We start from the raw sequence: 17,823 nt of genomic DNA on the forward strand, positions 1-17,823 counted from the left end.
AACCTCCTGGGCTCTAAACTATTGACAAGAGGTGCACCATCGGGGGCAAAAGTAACAGACCCCCACCTCTAAGTTCCGACCCGTGCAACTGTACTTAAGGGCGTTATCTGACAAAGCACTTGGTGCGTCAAAACGGGCCCACTGCGCCGGTCTCGACACCAGAAGTGTTTTGTCAGGTGGCGCCCCCACGCAGAGTGGCACGGGCCGGAACTTGGAGGCGGGAGTCTGTTACTTTTGCTCCCGATGGTACGTTACGCACCCGCTGACAGCGATTGGCCATTTCTCAACTACCATGTCCACACGGCCACGATCATGCCTGTCATCTACCTGATGCCGATGTCATTAGGAAGCGCCGTTTCAGCCTGTCTTGTTCTTGATCTCCGACAGGTTTCATCCCGTACCCGGTCATCTACGGGGCCATCATGGACAGGTCGTGTCTGGTCTGGGAGGTGAACTGCGGCGCGCGCGGCAACTGCTGGGTGTACGACGCGGCCACGTTCCGTTACCTGCTGCACGGCGCCTCGATGGGTTTCATCGTACTCGGGGCGCTCTTCAGCCTCGCCATATACGTGTTCGGACGCCACTCGTGTCAGCTGCGCGCCGATCAGGAAGCCAGCGACGAGGACGAAGACGTGGTCTTCATGAGGCACATCGGACACCCCGGAATAACACACTCCACGTGACGAACGCTCGCCGCAGCGCGAGCACAGGCCCATTGCTCGCGAACGGTTTTTTTCCCCTCCTAGCAGTCATGAACGGAACAGGTTCTGTACGTTCGGCGTTAAATGCATTATGTAGGCACTGTCTCGCGTGTAAAGCTGCTAGGTTAAAGGTGCTGTGCGGAAAAAGTTAATGCCCAATTCAGCCGCAATTTTTTTTCCATATGCGTGGAGAATAACAAAAAACAAACGAAAGGAAAACTCACGTGGTAAGCGTCGCTAGCTTGACGTTCCTTCATAGACGTTATGAAGAGAGTGCCTTAATGAAGCTCAGGAACCTACGTGCCGGCAAATATAAGCTTGCACGCCGTTGTCTTTGACACTCAAGCGCAGCATGTTTAAGGCCTGGTCCACTAATGCTTTATTCTTTGCGTGGACAAAGTATTGCGGATCTGCGTCAATAAGCGAATATGTGTTTACGTGAGACAGGCCAAGCCACATGCACTCATGACCACTGAAGACAGAGATATGAGACCATGTTTTCATGGTCAGCATGGCTGCTATAGAAATAACTAGACGTGGAAATCTTTGCCAGCCCTGTATAACAACCTGAGGAGCTGATATTGCTTTGCGTAATGCACCTTTCTTCACAAGTTAGAGGCAACAACACGTCTTGTTAGGTTGTCTACAAATAAACCTTATAGATATTTAAGACAAGAGAACAAGCACCAGTGGTTACTTCCAAGTTGTCTTGAGCTCTACTGAGCTCTGTTTACTTACTAGACTTGACTGGCATTTGTCCACACTGGAAACGTTCATACACATTTGGTGGGTAGCACCTCACCTCACCACAAACGGCTGCTCAACATGCTGATTTTCTAGGGAGCACGTCTCCGCATTGTTCACCCGAGGGCACACAAGGCATGCACGCAACAGCTACGCACACACAGTCACTATATCTACAGATGAAAGGTCTGACGCAAAATGAAGTGGTGAGTCACTACATCGCAGTCTTATTCTCGCACGTGCGTTCAGAGCAGCTTACTGGACCCGCGGCTCTCACGTCTCTCTTGGGCGCATCTGTGTTGTCACATTGGCCATCTTGAGCCGTCACGCTGGCACCGTCTTCAAGCACGATGGAGCCCAGAAGCGGTTCGTCGTTGTCCGTGAGCACCCCTTCCTCGGCGTCCGGAACCGCGCCGCTCTGGACGTACTTCCAGTCGCCGGTCTTCTTGTAGTAAGCGTCCGACTTGGCGTCACCCGTGGCTGACCAGGCGCACGGGTAGTGCTTCTGCGAGATCCAGTAGTAACTGCAGATAGCCGCCAGTAGGAGGCCTAAGAACAGCGTGCCCCCTACGATGCTTAGAACGAGCGCCAGATACTGCATTGATGCTTATGGATGCCGGACCACAGCAGATCTTCGCAAATGTCTGTCGAGGAGGGCTGTGGACGCTAAGGGCTTATGGGTAGGGTCCTTGTTCATACGCTCTAGTGAATTACCACGCCGTAGATCGTGGCGGTCTGCATCAGTATAACAGTGGACGTGTTATTCTGTTAGAATTTGGCTCTCACACAGCAGAACTTTTGTTGCGGACGCACTTACAGCGGCTGGAGCGCGTCGGAATCCACAAATTCAGCTGGAGCACGGATGCTTTACGACACGAGGTTCAGCATGAGATATATTGTCGCACTGCTTGACCAAGATGATTCTTAAGGCCGTGACTGAAGTCCCGAACTTCCAGGGAGCTTGCACTGGTGCCTTCACTTTCACAGGCTCGAGGATTGCCGCAAAGTTCTGTGGTAGTCAGGAACACGAAAGTCGCAGCGCTCGCAGCCCCAAGACGTTGGGCACGCAGGAGTCAGCACTTCCACTGGGATCGTGGCGAGGAGCTGGAATTGTGAAAGCTGTCTCCGGACAACCCGTTCTGCGTCTCCCTCTCGGCGAATATCGAAGAGAAAACAAGCAGGTACGAAGCAGTCAGCACCGGGGCTTTCTTCCTCCGTCAGTGTTGACGCTACGCCGCTCGTCCGTAACTAGTGCACTCGTGCAGGCTCCGCCGTCGCTGTGGCCCCCTTGGCTCTGCGGCGCTTCGCTCAGGCATGGTGTGAAACGGCTTCCTGGCGGGAAAACTGCGTTCCATGCGTACTCCGCTCTGCTGTCGTCGTCGTTCCGTCGTCGGCCTGCAGCGTGAAAAGAGGAAAGGAAGTGCGCAGTCTTTTGGGGCGCACGGAGGCGAGTTAATTTTAATGCTCGGGCGCACGCGCACCCTGCTGGACCGGGCCAGCGGTGGAGCGTTGAATTCAGAGCGGACTACTGGAGGAAAAAAAAAGGGGGGGGGGGGGACGGGGGGAAGGGAGGCGCCGGGCGCGTGCCGCTCATGTCGAAGGGAGCTGCTGCAGCGCAGGGTGGCTGGCTGTCTGGATGACTGCATGCGCGCGCTTCTAGGGCGGTTGCGGTAATTTGCGCTCCAAGAACAGGCCTTACGTCAGGAAGGTCGCTGGGGCGTGTAGCAGCGGGATGCGAAGGCTCGCCCACAGATAGCTATGAGGAAATCATTACGTCTTTATGCCGGAGAGGTTCCTCAAAATTCCTTGTTATTCTTTTTCACGCCTTCTTGCCATGCTGGAACCTTTGTAACATTTCGATGACTTTGTCTATTTGTGCTCGAAAATAAGGCGGGTCTTCGAATGCTCACGAGTGGTGGAGCCGTTCGCTAAATTATTTAATGGGATCATAACGTTGAGATGTAATTGAATGCTTCATCATGAAAAATCGAGGAAACGTGATAACCTGTCACATAATGTCTGGCTTGTGCACTTTCAGAGGTCTCAAGATTGCTTTTAAGCTGTTTTCTTCGGTGGTAATGATATTCACGTGCAACTTCCACACTGTAGATGAGTTAAAACTCGTCTCACCATACAGTCCTTATATATATAAAAAAAAAACTCTGAAGAAACAAGTTACCATCGGAGAAGGAAAGGGGATCGCCGAAAACCCCACACTTGTTAATAAAAACAAAGATATATAACGCAGACCACTACGAAATTCAGGAACGCAGTCGGGCACATTTTACGTGGTAACAAAAGTTTGACGTTGCGTTGTAAAACGTCGGCTATAAGAGTCGTCGTAACGACTGCAATTTCCAATCGGAAACGTTGACGCTTAACGTATTTCGCTGAGTACTCCTCGGTTTTCACCCGATTAGGTTACCTTGAAAACTAGCAGTACTTTTGAATAAGGGACATATAAAAAGAGCACCTACTTTTCGCACTAAAGCTAAAATCAACATTCACGGGAACATTTGCTTTCTACCTTAGTACTGAGTGCTTCGCATTTTTGATCACCAGTCGAGACGAACATACCGAGAAATCCAAAAGCATGCTTATTCACCGAGTGAAGAAATGCTCAAAAATATGTGTCATGCTGTAATATTCTACGGTATAGGGAAGATAACTGTCACTTCTTGTGTCGCGACAAATTTTTTGCAATATTTCTTTTGTTTCTTAGCAAGGAGGCAAAACTCCCAAGGCCAGCTTTTCTTTTCCTTTCTTTCTTTCTTTCTTTCTTTCTTTCTTTCTTTCTTTCTTTCTTTCTTTCTTTCTTTCTTTCTTTCTTTCTTTCTTTCTTTCTTTCTTTCTTTCTTTCCTTCTTTCTTGCTTACTTTCTTTCTTTCTTTCTTTATTTATTCCTTTCATTCTTTCTTTCTTTCTTTCCTTTCTTTTTCTTTCTTTCCTTCTCTCTCTCTTTCTTTCTTTCTTTCTTTCCTTCCTTATTTCTTTCTTTATTTATTCCTTTCTTTCTTTCTTTCTTTATTCCTTTCTTTTTTCCTTTCTTTCTTTCCTTTCTTTTTTCTTTCTTTCCTTCTCTCTCTCTCTCTCTCTCTCTCTCTTTCTTTCTTTCTTTCTTTCCTTTTTTCTTTGTTTCTTTCTTCCTTTATTTATTCCTTTCTTTCTTTCTTTCCTTCTTTCTTTATTTATTTATTCCTTTCTTTCTTTTTTCTTTCTTCCTTTCCTTTCTTTTTTCTTTCTTTCCTTCTCTCTTTCTTTCTTTCCTTCTTTCTTTCTTTCTTTCTTTCTTTATTTATTCCTTTCTTTCTTTTTTCTTTCTTTCTCTCCTTTCTTTTTTCTTTCTTTCCTTCTCTCTCTCTCTCTCTCTCTCTCTCTTTCTTTCTTTCTTTCTTTCTTTCTTTCTTTCTTCTTTTCTTTTTTCTTTCTTTCCTTCTCTCTCTCTCTCTTTCTTTCTTTCTTTCTTAAGGATTTAACGCATCCGATGCTCTAATCACAGTCTACTTATCCACGATCCGCGTCGGTCGCTCCCGGGAGATCTCGCCCTACTTACACTTCATCTACCCGCAAGTGTCTGCAGCAGCTGCACGCACTCGTCCAGCGATAAATGCACCCGCTGACAGCACGCTTATTACGAGTACGCGTTTTCAGCCACCAGATACAGTGTGTAATACATGGTTTAGATAAGGTGGTCACTAAGTGAGCTGGCGTGCTATGGAGATAGTAATCTCTAATAAATTAATATCGCGCTCGATCGACGCCCAGCTGGTTCTTTTCTACCCAGCAAAGCTGTCCGTGTACAAGCAGGAGCGTATACTTTCTGTTGCACACGCAACCTCGGAAAGACTCGTCAACGCGCATCTATTTACTGACGCACGGATTGCTTAGACTACCCGATTTTCTGTAATTTCTTTCTGTTCATTTTCTCAAACAACCGCAATCACTACATTGTTTTCATTTTTCCACCGTAGCGGTGGCCTAGTGGTATGAGCATCCGTCTCGCATGCGGGAGGTGCGGGGTTCGATCCCCAGTACCGCCGGGCACCCACCGGTGATACAATGGTACAAGCTTTCCCCTGGTCTGGTGCTCGGCCTATTTAGGGTGAAATGCTTGGAAAATGGGTCTTTGACCCCACCTCGAGTTGAAGAAAATACCCTGTGCCATGGCGCTCTTTGGTCGCGGATGCCCTTGCGCCAAAAAAATCCATAATCATTATGGTCATTTTTCCCATAAAGCAAAAGAACGACTTACTTCTGAAGGGCGTCAGCTGCAGTGCGGCAGTGTGCATAAGTGCATGTTTTCTGTTATTTAGTGTAGAGAAAGTGAGCGTATACTGTCTGCAATAATTCCCATTTGTTTCTAAGAGCGAGGAAGTGTTGCCCTGTTTAAGATAATCTCTAGCTCTGTTCCAACCTTTTAGTTCCGGTGGGAGTAGTCCGTTTATTAAATTGACACATACGGAATCTACGCCGTGACTGTAAGCCTTGCTGGTGCGTTCGCCCTAGAAACGGGCGCGGCGGAGACAACAGCGTTTTCGGTAGGACACAGCGTGAAAGTTAGTGCGTACTTCGACGGAGGCACATAGCACACCATAATGACGGCCAAGCAATCGAGACGGGCAACAACATCCTTGATTCCTCGTCTGTACGTTTCTTCAAGTGTGTGTGTGTGTGTGTTTCCCGCTTCCTTTTTGCTTTTTTTACCTTTTTCCTGGCCGGGCCGGTTTCGAAGAAGTCGACCTTCGGGGCGAAGGCTGTTCTCCCGAGGAATCGCGCCGAGGCGCCGCCTAGCCGACTGTTTGGGTCACCGACTCGCTGCGTACGAAGTCTACCAAACGCACGCATAGGAAAAGAAATTGGGACGGGCAAAAGCGTTGTCGTCTCAGCTCACTCAAATCCCTGCTGTTGTCAGCGGACTCCTGCATAGGCGTACTTGTGATGGTATAGTTCGTTTCTTCACTTGTGAATCGTTCCTGGTTACTAGTATATTATGAAGAGCAGGAAAATGAAAAATAGATCTTCCTGAATAAATCAACACATTGAGGCAAGATAACGACGAAATAACAACACGCCATAATCATACCAATGAAATATAAGAAGAATGCTGTGATGGGTGCAAAAAGAAAAATGCTTAAAGAGTACGCGATTTGCACAAGTATCTGAAAATCTTGCAGGGAGACAAACCATTGAAGAATTTACGTTAATAGCAAAACAGTCTGGGAAACGACAAGAAAATTAAATAGGAAAAACAAAACAAATACGCCCTGCGACTGTACATCCGAAGCGCGTGCTCCAAGGTCTCATGAATATTACATCGCACGTTACCAAACGGGTCTATTTTTATTCAAACGCGCTGACTATTTACGACGCTTTGGCCTTGCGTCAAACGTTACAGGACATTTGTTTAAGGAAACTTGTTTTAGTGCCGAATGATGTTACAAGGATTGGCACTGGCAACGCCTAATTCTTTGTAGACAAACTTACGAATAGAAAAGCCAAGTATGTCCTTCATGGTGAGGCTATCGAATGCGAGTGTACATTCAATTGAAGTGAGCGGTATATGTAATAAATGTGTCTAAGTAGTGTTACATACAGCTTTCGCAATTCGTATACGTAACGTGGGAAATTTCTCGGCGTGCGTCACTATAACCGCACTACCGTAGCAGGCTAGCCCGTTGTTCTTGATGGGGCATGTAAACCTCACCGCCATTCCACACCGTTATACTTGACTGCGATGATATCACTGCTAGTGAGTAATATGTGCACTCGTCGCCATCATAGCGACCGCGTCAGCCCACTCATTACCGATAAAATAGTACTTAGTGCAACACGCAATGACAAAGACGGAAGAATAAAGACGAGCACATTTTTTGCTATTTTCTGTTCTCTCCTCTTGGATCTACGTACTTGTGTTGATGTTCGAGATTTTCGTAATAAGTTTTTTTTAACATGCATCCATCAACATCATCAGCCTGTCTGCGCCCACTGCAGGGCCAAGGCCTCTCCCATGTCTATCCATGCATACTGTGGCGGCGAAAAGATGGAACCTTCAGATGAGGTAGAACTTTGATTCCAAGTGTGCTTCTCGTTAGACGGTTGCAGTGCTTTAAGCACATCGCTTTCCGATCAGCTCGAGAGTGAAGCAGCTTTTCTGTTCTCACTGCAACAACCTATACAACATTTTTAGATATTCACTCAATATACAAAGCAGCAGTGCTTCGTTGGTAGTATTCGATGGCCAGTCACTTTACTGTTTTCCTACGAGTAACTTCTTTTCTGACTCTGATAAGCGAAAAAAAAGCAGGATGACGAAAATATCTGTGGGTAGGGAGAGGGAGAAGAACAAAAAGTTGCCTGCTTCAAGCAATTTGTACACCTGTAAGTTTTTTTAACAGTAGCACTGCACAGTCGTAAAGAAGGTTGTACAGCGCTCCGTGACCAAACGGAGCGGCAGCACAGGCTGCACACGGCTAGCACTCTGTAGGCATGCGCGTTCTCCCGTCCGTTTCGCCGCCTTGCTTCGTCATACGTCGCTGTACTGCCATCTGCTTTATGCTCTCGTGATACAAGTAAAGAACAAACCGTACGTACTTTCCCCTCTCAGCTCTTGGTGTTTCTTTGTATTTTTGAAAAATACGCACCGTGCGACTGGGGAGATGCAGTATAGCTATAAATGCCATGCCTTAGCTTTCGAGGGAAAAACCCCTGGAGTGCGTTGCGTCAAGTTTGGCAAGTGTCGTCGTCTCTGCAAGCACTGAGGAAAGCAGTGAGCGAAAAAACACAGCCTGATGAATTCATGTAGTTCTTGGCTAATGTGTTAAATTCGCGGTGAGAGCATATTCTACGTTATTTCGTAATGAGCCAAGTGCTAGCGAGAGAAATACCGGCACTGTTTACACAGTTACAACACGCTTGTTACACCTGATGAATTAACATGAAACATTCCTTTTATTTTTTCTGAGTGTTTTGCAATAACCATAATGTATTTCTTTGAATCCTTTCTCTTCGCTTGAACAACTTTTGTTTAAAGAGTGAGTCAGAGGATTTTAAAATACGAAAAGAACTAACGAGAACAGATACCAGGCAATAGTCAGAGGCATTGCTTTGCGCGTATTGGAGATATATTGTAAACATTATAAGCAAAGCTTTCGTACCAACGTTGAATGGCCGAAAAATCTCTTTTCACTCGAGCCTCCAAATTTATGAATCCTCTGAAACTTAAGGAAATACTCGGAGTTCTTTTAGAGGCCCATGAATTTGAACAAACTTTGTCTGTCCTGGTCCCGGCCACCAAACTATTCAGCCGTGCGGTATTTTTCATCCGTGGAAGTGGGTTTTAAACTTGGACACTTAGTGACCTCAGTTTAGTGGTTTGCACTAGCAACACTGCGTTACCTGCTTCACAGACACCATCATTGATTCCTGCAGCATGCATATTTACTTCAACTTCCATAGTACTAAACGAAAATTCCAAGCAATTGTGTTTGGTAATCTCAGTTTTTTTTTTATGAACGAAGCCATCAATTACAGTCGATAGTCAAGTCGTGCTGATGTCGCTAGACATCAGCACGAGAGTTTTGCCTGCCCTAAATACCTCAGTCTATCATTCCGTCCGCTCCCAGCAACAAAGTAATGAGAAATGTTTTGCAAATGAATCGGTTTGAGCAGTTACTGATCATAAGACAGATGATAAATGCTGGCAGTTTACTTGTTATGGTCATGTGACAAAAGAACGCACGCTAAGCGTGCCTACTTGAATGTATACGGAACGTAAATGCGCGCCGTCGCGTCATGAAACAGGGCTTAGCACGAGGAAGGAAATATAAGAACGAAAACTGAGACTTTTGTAAAATACTTTCTTCGTTTCATTTACCAGATTGAAAACAGGATGAAAGCGCTACTTGCGACATCCGACGGGGCCATATAGGAAGGAGGCGCATATTCCGAGACACATGTTGATGCTTATAGGCGACGAGAAGCTGTTACAAAACTCTTCTTGTGCGTTCTTTTACGGCCCGTAATTGATGCCCTTGGACATGTCCAGTTCTCTGAATTGCTGTGATTAAGCAAAAAGTATAGGAACGACGCAGCATCGTAGCTACCTGTGTCCTCCTCATACAAGTCTTTAAACATCCATCTCTGCGAAGCACGCGGCTCATACTTCCGGATCCCCATTGCATGATACGTAAAACACCTTCTCATATGTAAACAGCCTTTCAGCGTCATAATAATTCTTGACCGGCAGAACAACAGCAGGTGGGATTAAGCACGAAGTCGATGCGCATTTCGTAAATTCTCTCAATTCTCTGAGATATAGCGCTGTAATTTGTGTGGCGATGTCACAACTGCCAAGTATCACTCTTCGATTCCCCTCAGGGATGATATCAGCGGGAAGCGCCGCGTTGTTCAGGACCGACACATATCTGAGGCGAGCAAGCCAGCACTTGCTCCTATAATTTAAAGGAGGTGTTCTGTGCAGACATCAGAAAATCTCTGCTCAAATAACTGGATGGCCGGGCTGATAATATCCAAGCTTTATGAATGCGGGGTGCTAATGTCGATGATGGCCCAGTTTCAGCTTAACGGACCTAGAAGGGGGTGGACATGCACTAAGCACATTAAGGACCCCCTGGACAATCGTAAAGGTTACCCCCCCCCCCCCCCCCTCCTACCCCCTCGGAAATCGTGGGAAGAACCCGCTGCATGCTTACTGAGTGCCGCCGAATGAAAGTTACTGAAGCTGTTGATTGCTGCAGGTGACATGCATTTCACTAATAGGGCAAGCAGTAAGATATAAAGTGCGCGAAGAATTGCGCTTGAAAACATGGTGTCCTGTGTGGGTCCCGCGTTCACTGACCGCTTACCAAAAGGAAACGCGAAACAATATTTTTGGGCAGCGTTTGGAGACGCTTAGTTGCAGTACGCGGGACATCCTGCATCGACTCGTGGTCCTGCGTAGGATATGAATCCATAACTAAAACCGCGCTTAGAGGCAGCAGAACAGTGTACAGCGTCCGACTGAAGCGCTTCAAAAAACCATAAAGCCAATTCATTTTGCAGACTGGGCAAGTGAGGACCGCTATTTTGGGGAAGGAGTCATCATTATGGTGTTCTTGCTGAAGGTGAAAACAGCAACACGGGCGTATTGCGTAATATTATTGTACAGTTCGAAAAACATATACAATGGCCCAGACAGCCGCACCAGGAGGTGCTATAGTCTCCGCTAGACAACCGATTGTCGCAAGATAAAATTTGTTCGAATTCTACTTCGGACTTAATATTCACAAGCCCGCCGTGACTTCTCCTACGTCACTCCCATTTAATTTAGATTTCGCACCATATGGTTCCTTGTTCACGAAAATGAAAATATGGCTCAGTGAGAAGAAATTCGTGCCCAGTGGAAGTGGCATTGTCACCGGCAGCGTGCATTTCTCAGCCTTTCTTTCGCAGAATTTTTTTTTCTTAGAAAATTTAAACTTCAGCGGGCCAGTCCTCAATGAAGGCTACGCTAAGAGGTGGCGCATATTTTTCTCTTTTTTTTTCCTAATAAGGTTTTTAGCTTCAATTGTTAGCTTAATTTCCAGATCACATATATGTACACAGGATTTGGGGTAATTTTAAGTACGATGCAGTGGTGACTGGGTGGGCGTAGATTGAAACAGACTGCACGTCTATCCTGGTGCGACAGAGAAGGGCGCTATGGGATTTGGGTTGTACGTGATTCTTAAAGTTGATGCTGGATTGACAATAGTTAAAGCGCCTGTGAGGACAAAATTAAATTGGCCTGTACCGTAGACTGCGTCATTGTAAAGACGAAGAGACCACTTGAACCATAAAAAAAGATTTTATTCGTTAGAATAGATCACAAAACGAAATGTAGGTGTCGCCATCGCCGGAAGATTTCTAAAGTAAACAGCATGCGTTAACACCGAATTTACGGCGTGGATCCTTGAGGCAATGCTACACCCCGTTGACCTCAAATTTGGCGGCAACATGTCCACTTTATGGACGTCACGAGTTTCAGTGAAATAGCTGGAAAATTTTAAAATTCAATTTTCTCAGCCACAATTTCTTTTTTTTTTTTGCTGTCGGTTAAAGGTTAACACACTGGTAAAAATCCAGAGAACCAGTTTTTATCGAGAACAATAACCGGACAAAGCTAGACCGCTCCAGACTGCAAACTTCTAAAGTACTAGTATCGACAGGCCCTATAGAGTTGAATTATGCACGTGAGCAAATAAGCCTTCCACGTATTGGCTATTAAGGCGCATTACTCGGGTTCATTTCAGAGTGGCACCATTCTCTATCGCGGATGCTTGTAAATCACCTCTGCCAAGAGAAGAAGAGAGCATGAGCGTCACCCGCTCTTTAGAAAGAACGAAGCAGTCCATTAGATTGCTTTAACCCAACGGTTGAGCATCGCCGTACAGCAAGAGGATTTCGATTAATGGCCTAAAAAAGCAGGACGTCTCCTGAGATGTCTCGCAACATCTCTCGCTGTTATTTCGAGCCAGATCTGAGTACGACTACCGGGCTCAGTCGGCAACTGCCCGTAACAATCCTGGCCCTCATTTTTTTTTCCTTCTGTGGACACACGGCCCGTGCAATACGGAGTTAGCAGCGCCAACTCACCCGTCTCCGAACTTGACGTGCGCGGCGGCGAGTGACGCCTGTCGATCTCACGCGCAGCAGCTCGACAACGTCGTCGTCTCCGGTGGCTCTGCCGTCTTTTGGGAACGCGCCAACTTACGGGACGGCGGCCGACACCGCGGCGGCAAAGCCAGATCCATCTGCTGGCCGTCGCCTCCTCGGCCGGGCTGCGAAAAGGCGCACTCCCTCGCCCCACGACATTTCTGAGCGCCAACCTAGTTTTTTTCCTCGCCGTTTCCCCGCCACGGCGCCTCGTGCACCGTGGACGAGCAGCGTAGGGCACGCGGCGTGTATACCGCATTCGCGTGGCTGTAACCCGACCCCTTTCTGTTCGAGATCTGATGTCGATGAGGGCTTTCTTTCTTTCTTTCTTTCTTTCTTTCTTTCTTTCTTTCTTTCTTTCTTTCTTTCTTCCTTCCTTCCTTTCTTTCTTTCTTTTTCTTTCTTTTTTCTTTTCTCTTTCTTCCATTCTTTCCTTCTTTCTTTCTTTCTTCCTTCCTTCCTTCCTTTCTTTCTTTCTTTCTTTCTTATCTTTCTTTTTTCTTTTTTTTCTTTCATTCTTCCCTCCCTTCCTTCTTCCTTTCCTTCTTTCTTTCTTTCTTTTTTCTTACTTTTTCTTCCTTTTTTTCTTTCTTTTTCTTCTTTCTTTCTTTGTTTCCGTCTTTCTTCCTTCCTTTCTTTTTTTCTTTCTTTCTTCCCTTCCTTCCTTCTTTCCTTCTTCCTTTTTTCTTTCTTTCTTTCTTTCTTTCCTTCCTTCTTTCTTTCTTTTTTCTTTCTTTCCTTCTTTGTTCCTTTCTTTCTTTCTTTCTTCCCTTCCTTCTTTCTTTCTTTCCTTTCTTTCTTTCTTTCTTTCTTCCCTTCCTTCTTTCTTTCTTTCCTTTCTTTCTTTCTTACTTTCTTCCTTCCTTTCTTTTTTCTTTCTTCCCTTCTTTCTTTCTTTCTTTCTTTCCTTCTTCCTTCCTTTCTTTTCTTCTTTCTTTCTTCCCTTCCTTCCTTCTTTCTTTTTTTCTTTCTTCCTTCCTTCCTTCCTTCCTTTCTTTCTTTCCTTCTTTCTTCCTTCCTTTCTTTTTTCTTTCTTTCCTTCTTTCTTTCCTTCCTTCTTTCTTCCTTCCTTTCTTTTTTCTTTCTTTCTTTCTTCCCTTCCTTCCTTCCTTCTTTTTTTCTTTCTTTCTTTCCTTCCTTCTTTCTTCCTTCCTTTCTTTTTCTTTCTTTCTTTCTTCCCTTCCTTCTTTCTTTCTTTCTTCCTTCCTTTCTTTTTTTCTTTCTTTCTTCCCTTCCTTCTTTCTTTCCTTCTTTCTTTCTTTCTTTCGTTCTTTCTTCCTTCCTTTCTTTTTTTCTTTCTTCCTTTCTTCCCTTCCTTCTTTCTTTCTTTCTTTCTTTCTTTCTTCCTTTCTTTTTTTCTTTTTTTCTTTCTTCCTTCCTTTCCTTTTTTTTTCTTTCTTTCTTTCTTTCTTCCCTTCTTTCTTTCTTTCCTTCTTTCTTTATTTCTTCCTTTTTTCTTTCTTCCTTTCTTCCCTTCTTTCTTCCTTTCTTTCTTTCTTTCTTTCTTTCTTTCTTTCTTCCTTCCTTCCTTTCTTTTTTCTTCCTTTCTTTCTTCCCTTCCTTCTTTCTTTCTTTCTTTGTTTCACTGCCTCAGCAGTATCTTACTTCTTCACTGAAAAGTGGCTGTCTATGCGTCCGAGGTCTGTATGCTTAACCCACCAGAAGCCGCGCAGCAGCGGAACGAAGGGGCGACTCCCAAGGATATTAAACGCCCAAGTGAGAAGGCGGTTGATGTAAAAGCTAAACGTACTGTAAATACTCCCAAAGCAGATTTGTGGCATCCCACGCGTGTGATCGCCCGCAAACTTTTCTCCCTTTCTTTTTTTTTTTCATGCGTACGTATCCATATTTCGCACAAATTTTTAGAATAGTTAGCCCCATAACCAAAGACCAGCCCAAAGTGCAAAATAACAATGGGCAAAAGAGGTCGATTAGAACAGGAAATCACAGCAAATCTTTACTGCACACTAAAGATATACATGGCAGTACACCACTTGTATAGACTGTTGACTGTGTCGCCCCATGCACTAGCTGACCAGCTTTCAACAATTTACGTAACATTGCCCTCGGGCTGCTAATTACGGTATACAACGATGAGTGGACGAAACCGGAGACTATTTCCCTATATTCATCCTGGCATCCGCCGGTGGCTCCGGGTTGCTGTATGCGAGGTGTAAAATCGATCGCCGCGCTTCACGACTTTCAGGACTTTTTTTTTTTCTTTTAGGGGCCTGCCCAACTTCCCTAACAGAACACTACACTGCCATTCTGGTGCGAATTATTTTCTTTTTTATTCTCATCATGCTAACCCGCGTTATGATATGATAGGTATGATGACGCCTGGTTAAATTGTTTTAGAAAATGTCGAAGATGATGATACGCTTTCTAAAACTTGAAGAAGGTTCTGGTTGCTTTGCTATGGACATAAAGTCCACGCGCTTCAATGCATGCTACCGGAAAACCTTGTCGGGAATCGGCTTCTGGATTCCGAATGCTCAGGCTTTGCTCTTGGATTTAGCGATAAAATAACAGGGAAAACTTCTGCATGTAAATCTGATAAGTTAATTCTAGCGCCAAGTGTCGCCCAAAAAAGACGTAGTGAAAAGTGCATTCAGGTGGGGAAAAGACATTGAGGTTGATTTTCACATGCCTTCGTCAGTGCGGCTTGTAATTAAGAAGGAGCCGGTAAAATCGGTGCTTCCTTTTCTTTTTTTTCGCGTCTCGAAAGTGACGCTCGGCGAAGATGTATTTCATGGTGTCCATTATACTCCCGCAAACACGGTATATATACTGCCACTGCCGCTGTGGCCGGCGTGTGCGGTGCCAGATTTCCTCCTTGTTTCTTCTTCGTTAGCGTCTTTCTTGAGCAGCGTCCGATCTGCGTCGCTTGAGGTGGCACACTAGGCCGACTAGGCCGAGGCTTCGAGGCGCCGCTCGTCGGGAACGCCGTGAGCGACGCGGCAGATGCGGTCTTCGCAAGTGCGGGCCCATGCGGCTGGAGCGTGAGGTCACGTGCGCGCGATACCGAACACAGGTGCGAGCGCGCTTTCCGCTGTTGTCATTGCAGACAAAGCGCCCGCTACCTCCTCTCTCCACGTGATTCCGAACTCTCTCCTGAGGATTTTTTTTCTGCAATTTTAATAATGATAATAATAATTGGTTTTTGGGGAAAAGAAATGGCGCAGTATCTGTCTCATATATCGTTGGACACCTGAACCGCGCCGTATGGGAAGAGATAAGGTAGGGAGTGAAGGAAGAAAGGAAGAAATAGGTGCCGTAGTGGAGGGCTCCGGAATAATTTCGACCACCTGGGGATCTTTACCGTGCACTGACATCGCACAGCACACGAGCGCCTTAGCGCTTTTCCTCCATAAAAACGCAGCCACCGCGGTCGGGTTCAAACCCGGGTACTCCGGATCAGTAGTCGAGCGCCCTAACCACTGAGCCACCGCGGCGGGTCTCTGCAATCTTAAAATCAATCTTTTTGCTGAGCTGAAGACACCAGATGTTCAGTCGAGCGCAAAAGTGCAGAGATCTGCGGGAATGGCGGTGATTGCAATTTTTCTGTCTATAAAGGCGTATCTAGCAGAAATTTGTAGACAGACAGGTTAACTTGCTTGGTCAGGCAACCTATGCATGTCTTGAAAGCAGGTGTTGCGCTGTGAGAAAGCTCTGACATGCAGATTTGTCGGCTCGCGTGGTATCTCCACTTTTGCGAAGGGGCGTGCTAGAGGGTTTAGATAAGTTGACGAAATTTGCGGGATCTCTGCGACTCAGCGAGCGTAGACTGCCAGCTGTTAGCGAAGAAATTTACTATACACTCTAAGCGCGAATACTGCCTGCGTAAAAAGGCAGTAAGATGTCCTCTAGGACACTCCCTTTTATAAAAGGGAGCGGGCTAGAGAGAAAATTGAAAATTGTTTTTTGAGGCAAGGAAATGGCGCAGTATCTGTCTCGCGTCTCCGCTGACACGTGAACCGTGTCGTAAGAGAAGGGATAAGGAGGGACTGAATGAAGAAAGGAAGCAAGAGGTGCCGTAGTGGAGGGCTCCGGAATAATCTAGACCACCTGGTGGTCTTTAACGTGATCACCTGGGGACCTTTAACGTGCACTGACATCGCACAGCACACGGATGCCCTAGCGTTTCGCCTCCATCGAACACAGCCGCCGCGGTCGGGTTCGAACCCGGGAACTCCGGATCAGTAGTCGAGCGCTCTAACCACTGAGCCACCGCGGCAGGTATTGTGCTAGAGAGAAGCTCACTTTCTTTTCGCTCCTTTCTGTTGATAGTGTAGTCGGATATAACTCAAGAACGAAGGGGTGCATGTCGCTAAAGAGGCTCTCTTGCCAATGGCGTGGACCACTTGTCTTGACGCCGCTGTTAATCCCGGCTGTTCATCCCATTTTACCTGAAAGCCTCTGCGAGCGGATTAAGCTTTATGACAGTTGGTCGGCGTGAAAGGGCCTTCTTTCAATGGCGTTCAGCGCATCATCGATTAGTTGTGTCCGACTACAGTGATAGCACAGCCCAAGCCACTGTGCAAACGCGGAACTTAAGGGCATGTCCCTTCGGGTTTTCTTTTCAGCGTCACACATTTACGTTATATACTTGCATGTCCTAACGACGTATAAGTCATGTTGCGACCTTATAATCACCAGTTTACTCATGCTTTTGGTCACTTTTCAAATCCGCTGGTTCATGTGTGAGGTATAGCCACTTTCTCGAGCAATTTACAACACCAACGAACGACAATGAACGCCGCCGGATTTTGAAGCGCTACGCTTCACTACGCTAGGTAAAGCCGATTTCGACGTGCGTTGCCGGTTGACCTTGAAGTGAGCCAGAGGTCAAGTGTGGCTGTAGACTTTACCATATGTGGTTCACTATGGTGTCGCACCACTTGACCTTTGACCTTGACCTTTCATCTTGGATGTTTACATTCGCCAGTGCAGGGTGGTAGAATAGGCCACAGCAGTCGATGATTGACCTACAACTAGAGATGAACCATTAACTGCCAGCTGCTGGGATGACAGGGTGTGCGCGCTGCCTATCCAGTGTGCAGAACGCACTCACCCTCGGTGTCACGATACCAGGCGCGGATCCCACGCAGCTCCAGGTCCCCCACCAAATTCACCGCGAACTACTTATTGAACCTCTCCCAAAAACATGCACCCCACCTACCACGAACCCCGCCGCAGAGCTCGCGCACGGGCGCTCCACAAACACTATGGCACGGAACCGGATGCCGTGTGGGTGGATGCCGCATGCACAGGCGAGGACGCGGTTGTAGCCATCAGGAACCCCTCCCTACAGCAGATTGCCACCCTTCACATTCCCCCCCCCCCCCCCCCCCCCCCCCCACTGCCACTTCGGAGGAGGCCGAAGAGGCCGCCATTGCCCTAGCCATCACGCGCACGGAGGCCCGCGGTATATACTATCGGACTCTAAAACTGCCATTCTAAATTTTGCTCGCGGGAGAGTTCACGTCCCTGCATTTCACATACTGAATTCCCTCGCCGCACACCCGCCCCGCCATATGGAGCTCATATGTGGGTGCCTGCCCACTAAGGGAATCCCGGAAACGAGGCTGCCAATTCTTTAGCTCGAGGTTCTCTTAACCGGGCACCGGCGGCCTCCAATCTAGGGCTCTCACAGGAGCGCGTGCATTCATTCAATGAACTGACG

General features: G+C 46.6%; 2 protein-coding genes and 1 non-coding gene across 3 annotated transcripts in view; 1 reads left to right on the forward strand and 2 right to left on the reverse strand.

The window, feature by feature from the left end:
* Positions 1-837, forward strand: part of LOC144098581 (solute carrier organic anion transporter family member 74D-like) — a 29,825-nt gene extending 28,988 nt beyond the window's left edge. Inside the window, exon 9 of the mRNA XM_077631343.1 lies at positions 388-837. Within this exon, the coding sequence (XP_077487469.1) occupies positions 388-683 (296 nt within the window). The 3' untranslated portion in view covers positions 684-837. The remainder of the gene's footprint in view (positions 1-387) is intronic.
* Positions 838-1,396: 559 nt separating this feature from the next.
* Positions 1,397-12,210, reverse strand: LOC144098582 (uncharacterized). Its single transcript, XM_077631344.1, has 2 exons — positions 12,078-12,210; positions 1,397-2,840 (listed from the first exon to the last, which is right to left on the reverse strand). Exon 2 carries the CDS (start codon positions 2,044-2,046, stop codon positions 1,660-1,662), a length of 387 nt encoding a protein of 128 aa, XP_077487470.1. The 5' UTR covers positions 2,047-2,840; positions 12,078-12,210; the 3' UTR covers positions 1,397-1,659.
* A 4,092-nt stretch (positions 12,211-16,302) lies between these two features.
* TRNAS-ACU (transfer RNA serine (anticodon ACU)) lies at positions 16,303-16,374 on the reverse strand. The gene has a single exon. It is a non-coding gene; the product is annotated as a tRNA-Ser (tRNA).
* Positions 16,375-17,823: the final 1,449 nt, after the last annotated feature.

The sequence above is a fragment of the Amblyomma americanum genome, chromosome 7 (assembly GCF_052857255.1).
Source record: "Amblyomma americanum isolate KBUSLIRL-KWMA chromosome 7, ASM5285725v1, whole genome shotgun sequence".
Taxonomy (NCBI): domain Eukaryota; kingdom Metazoa; phylum Arthropoda; class Arachnida; order Ixodida; family Ixodidae; genus Amblyomma; species Amblyomma americanum.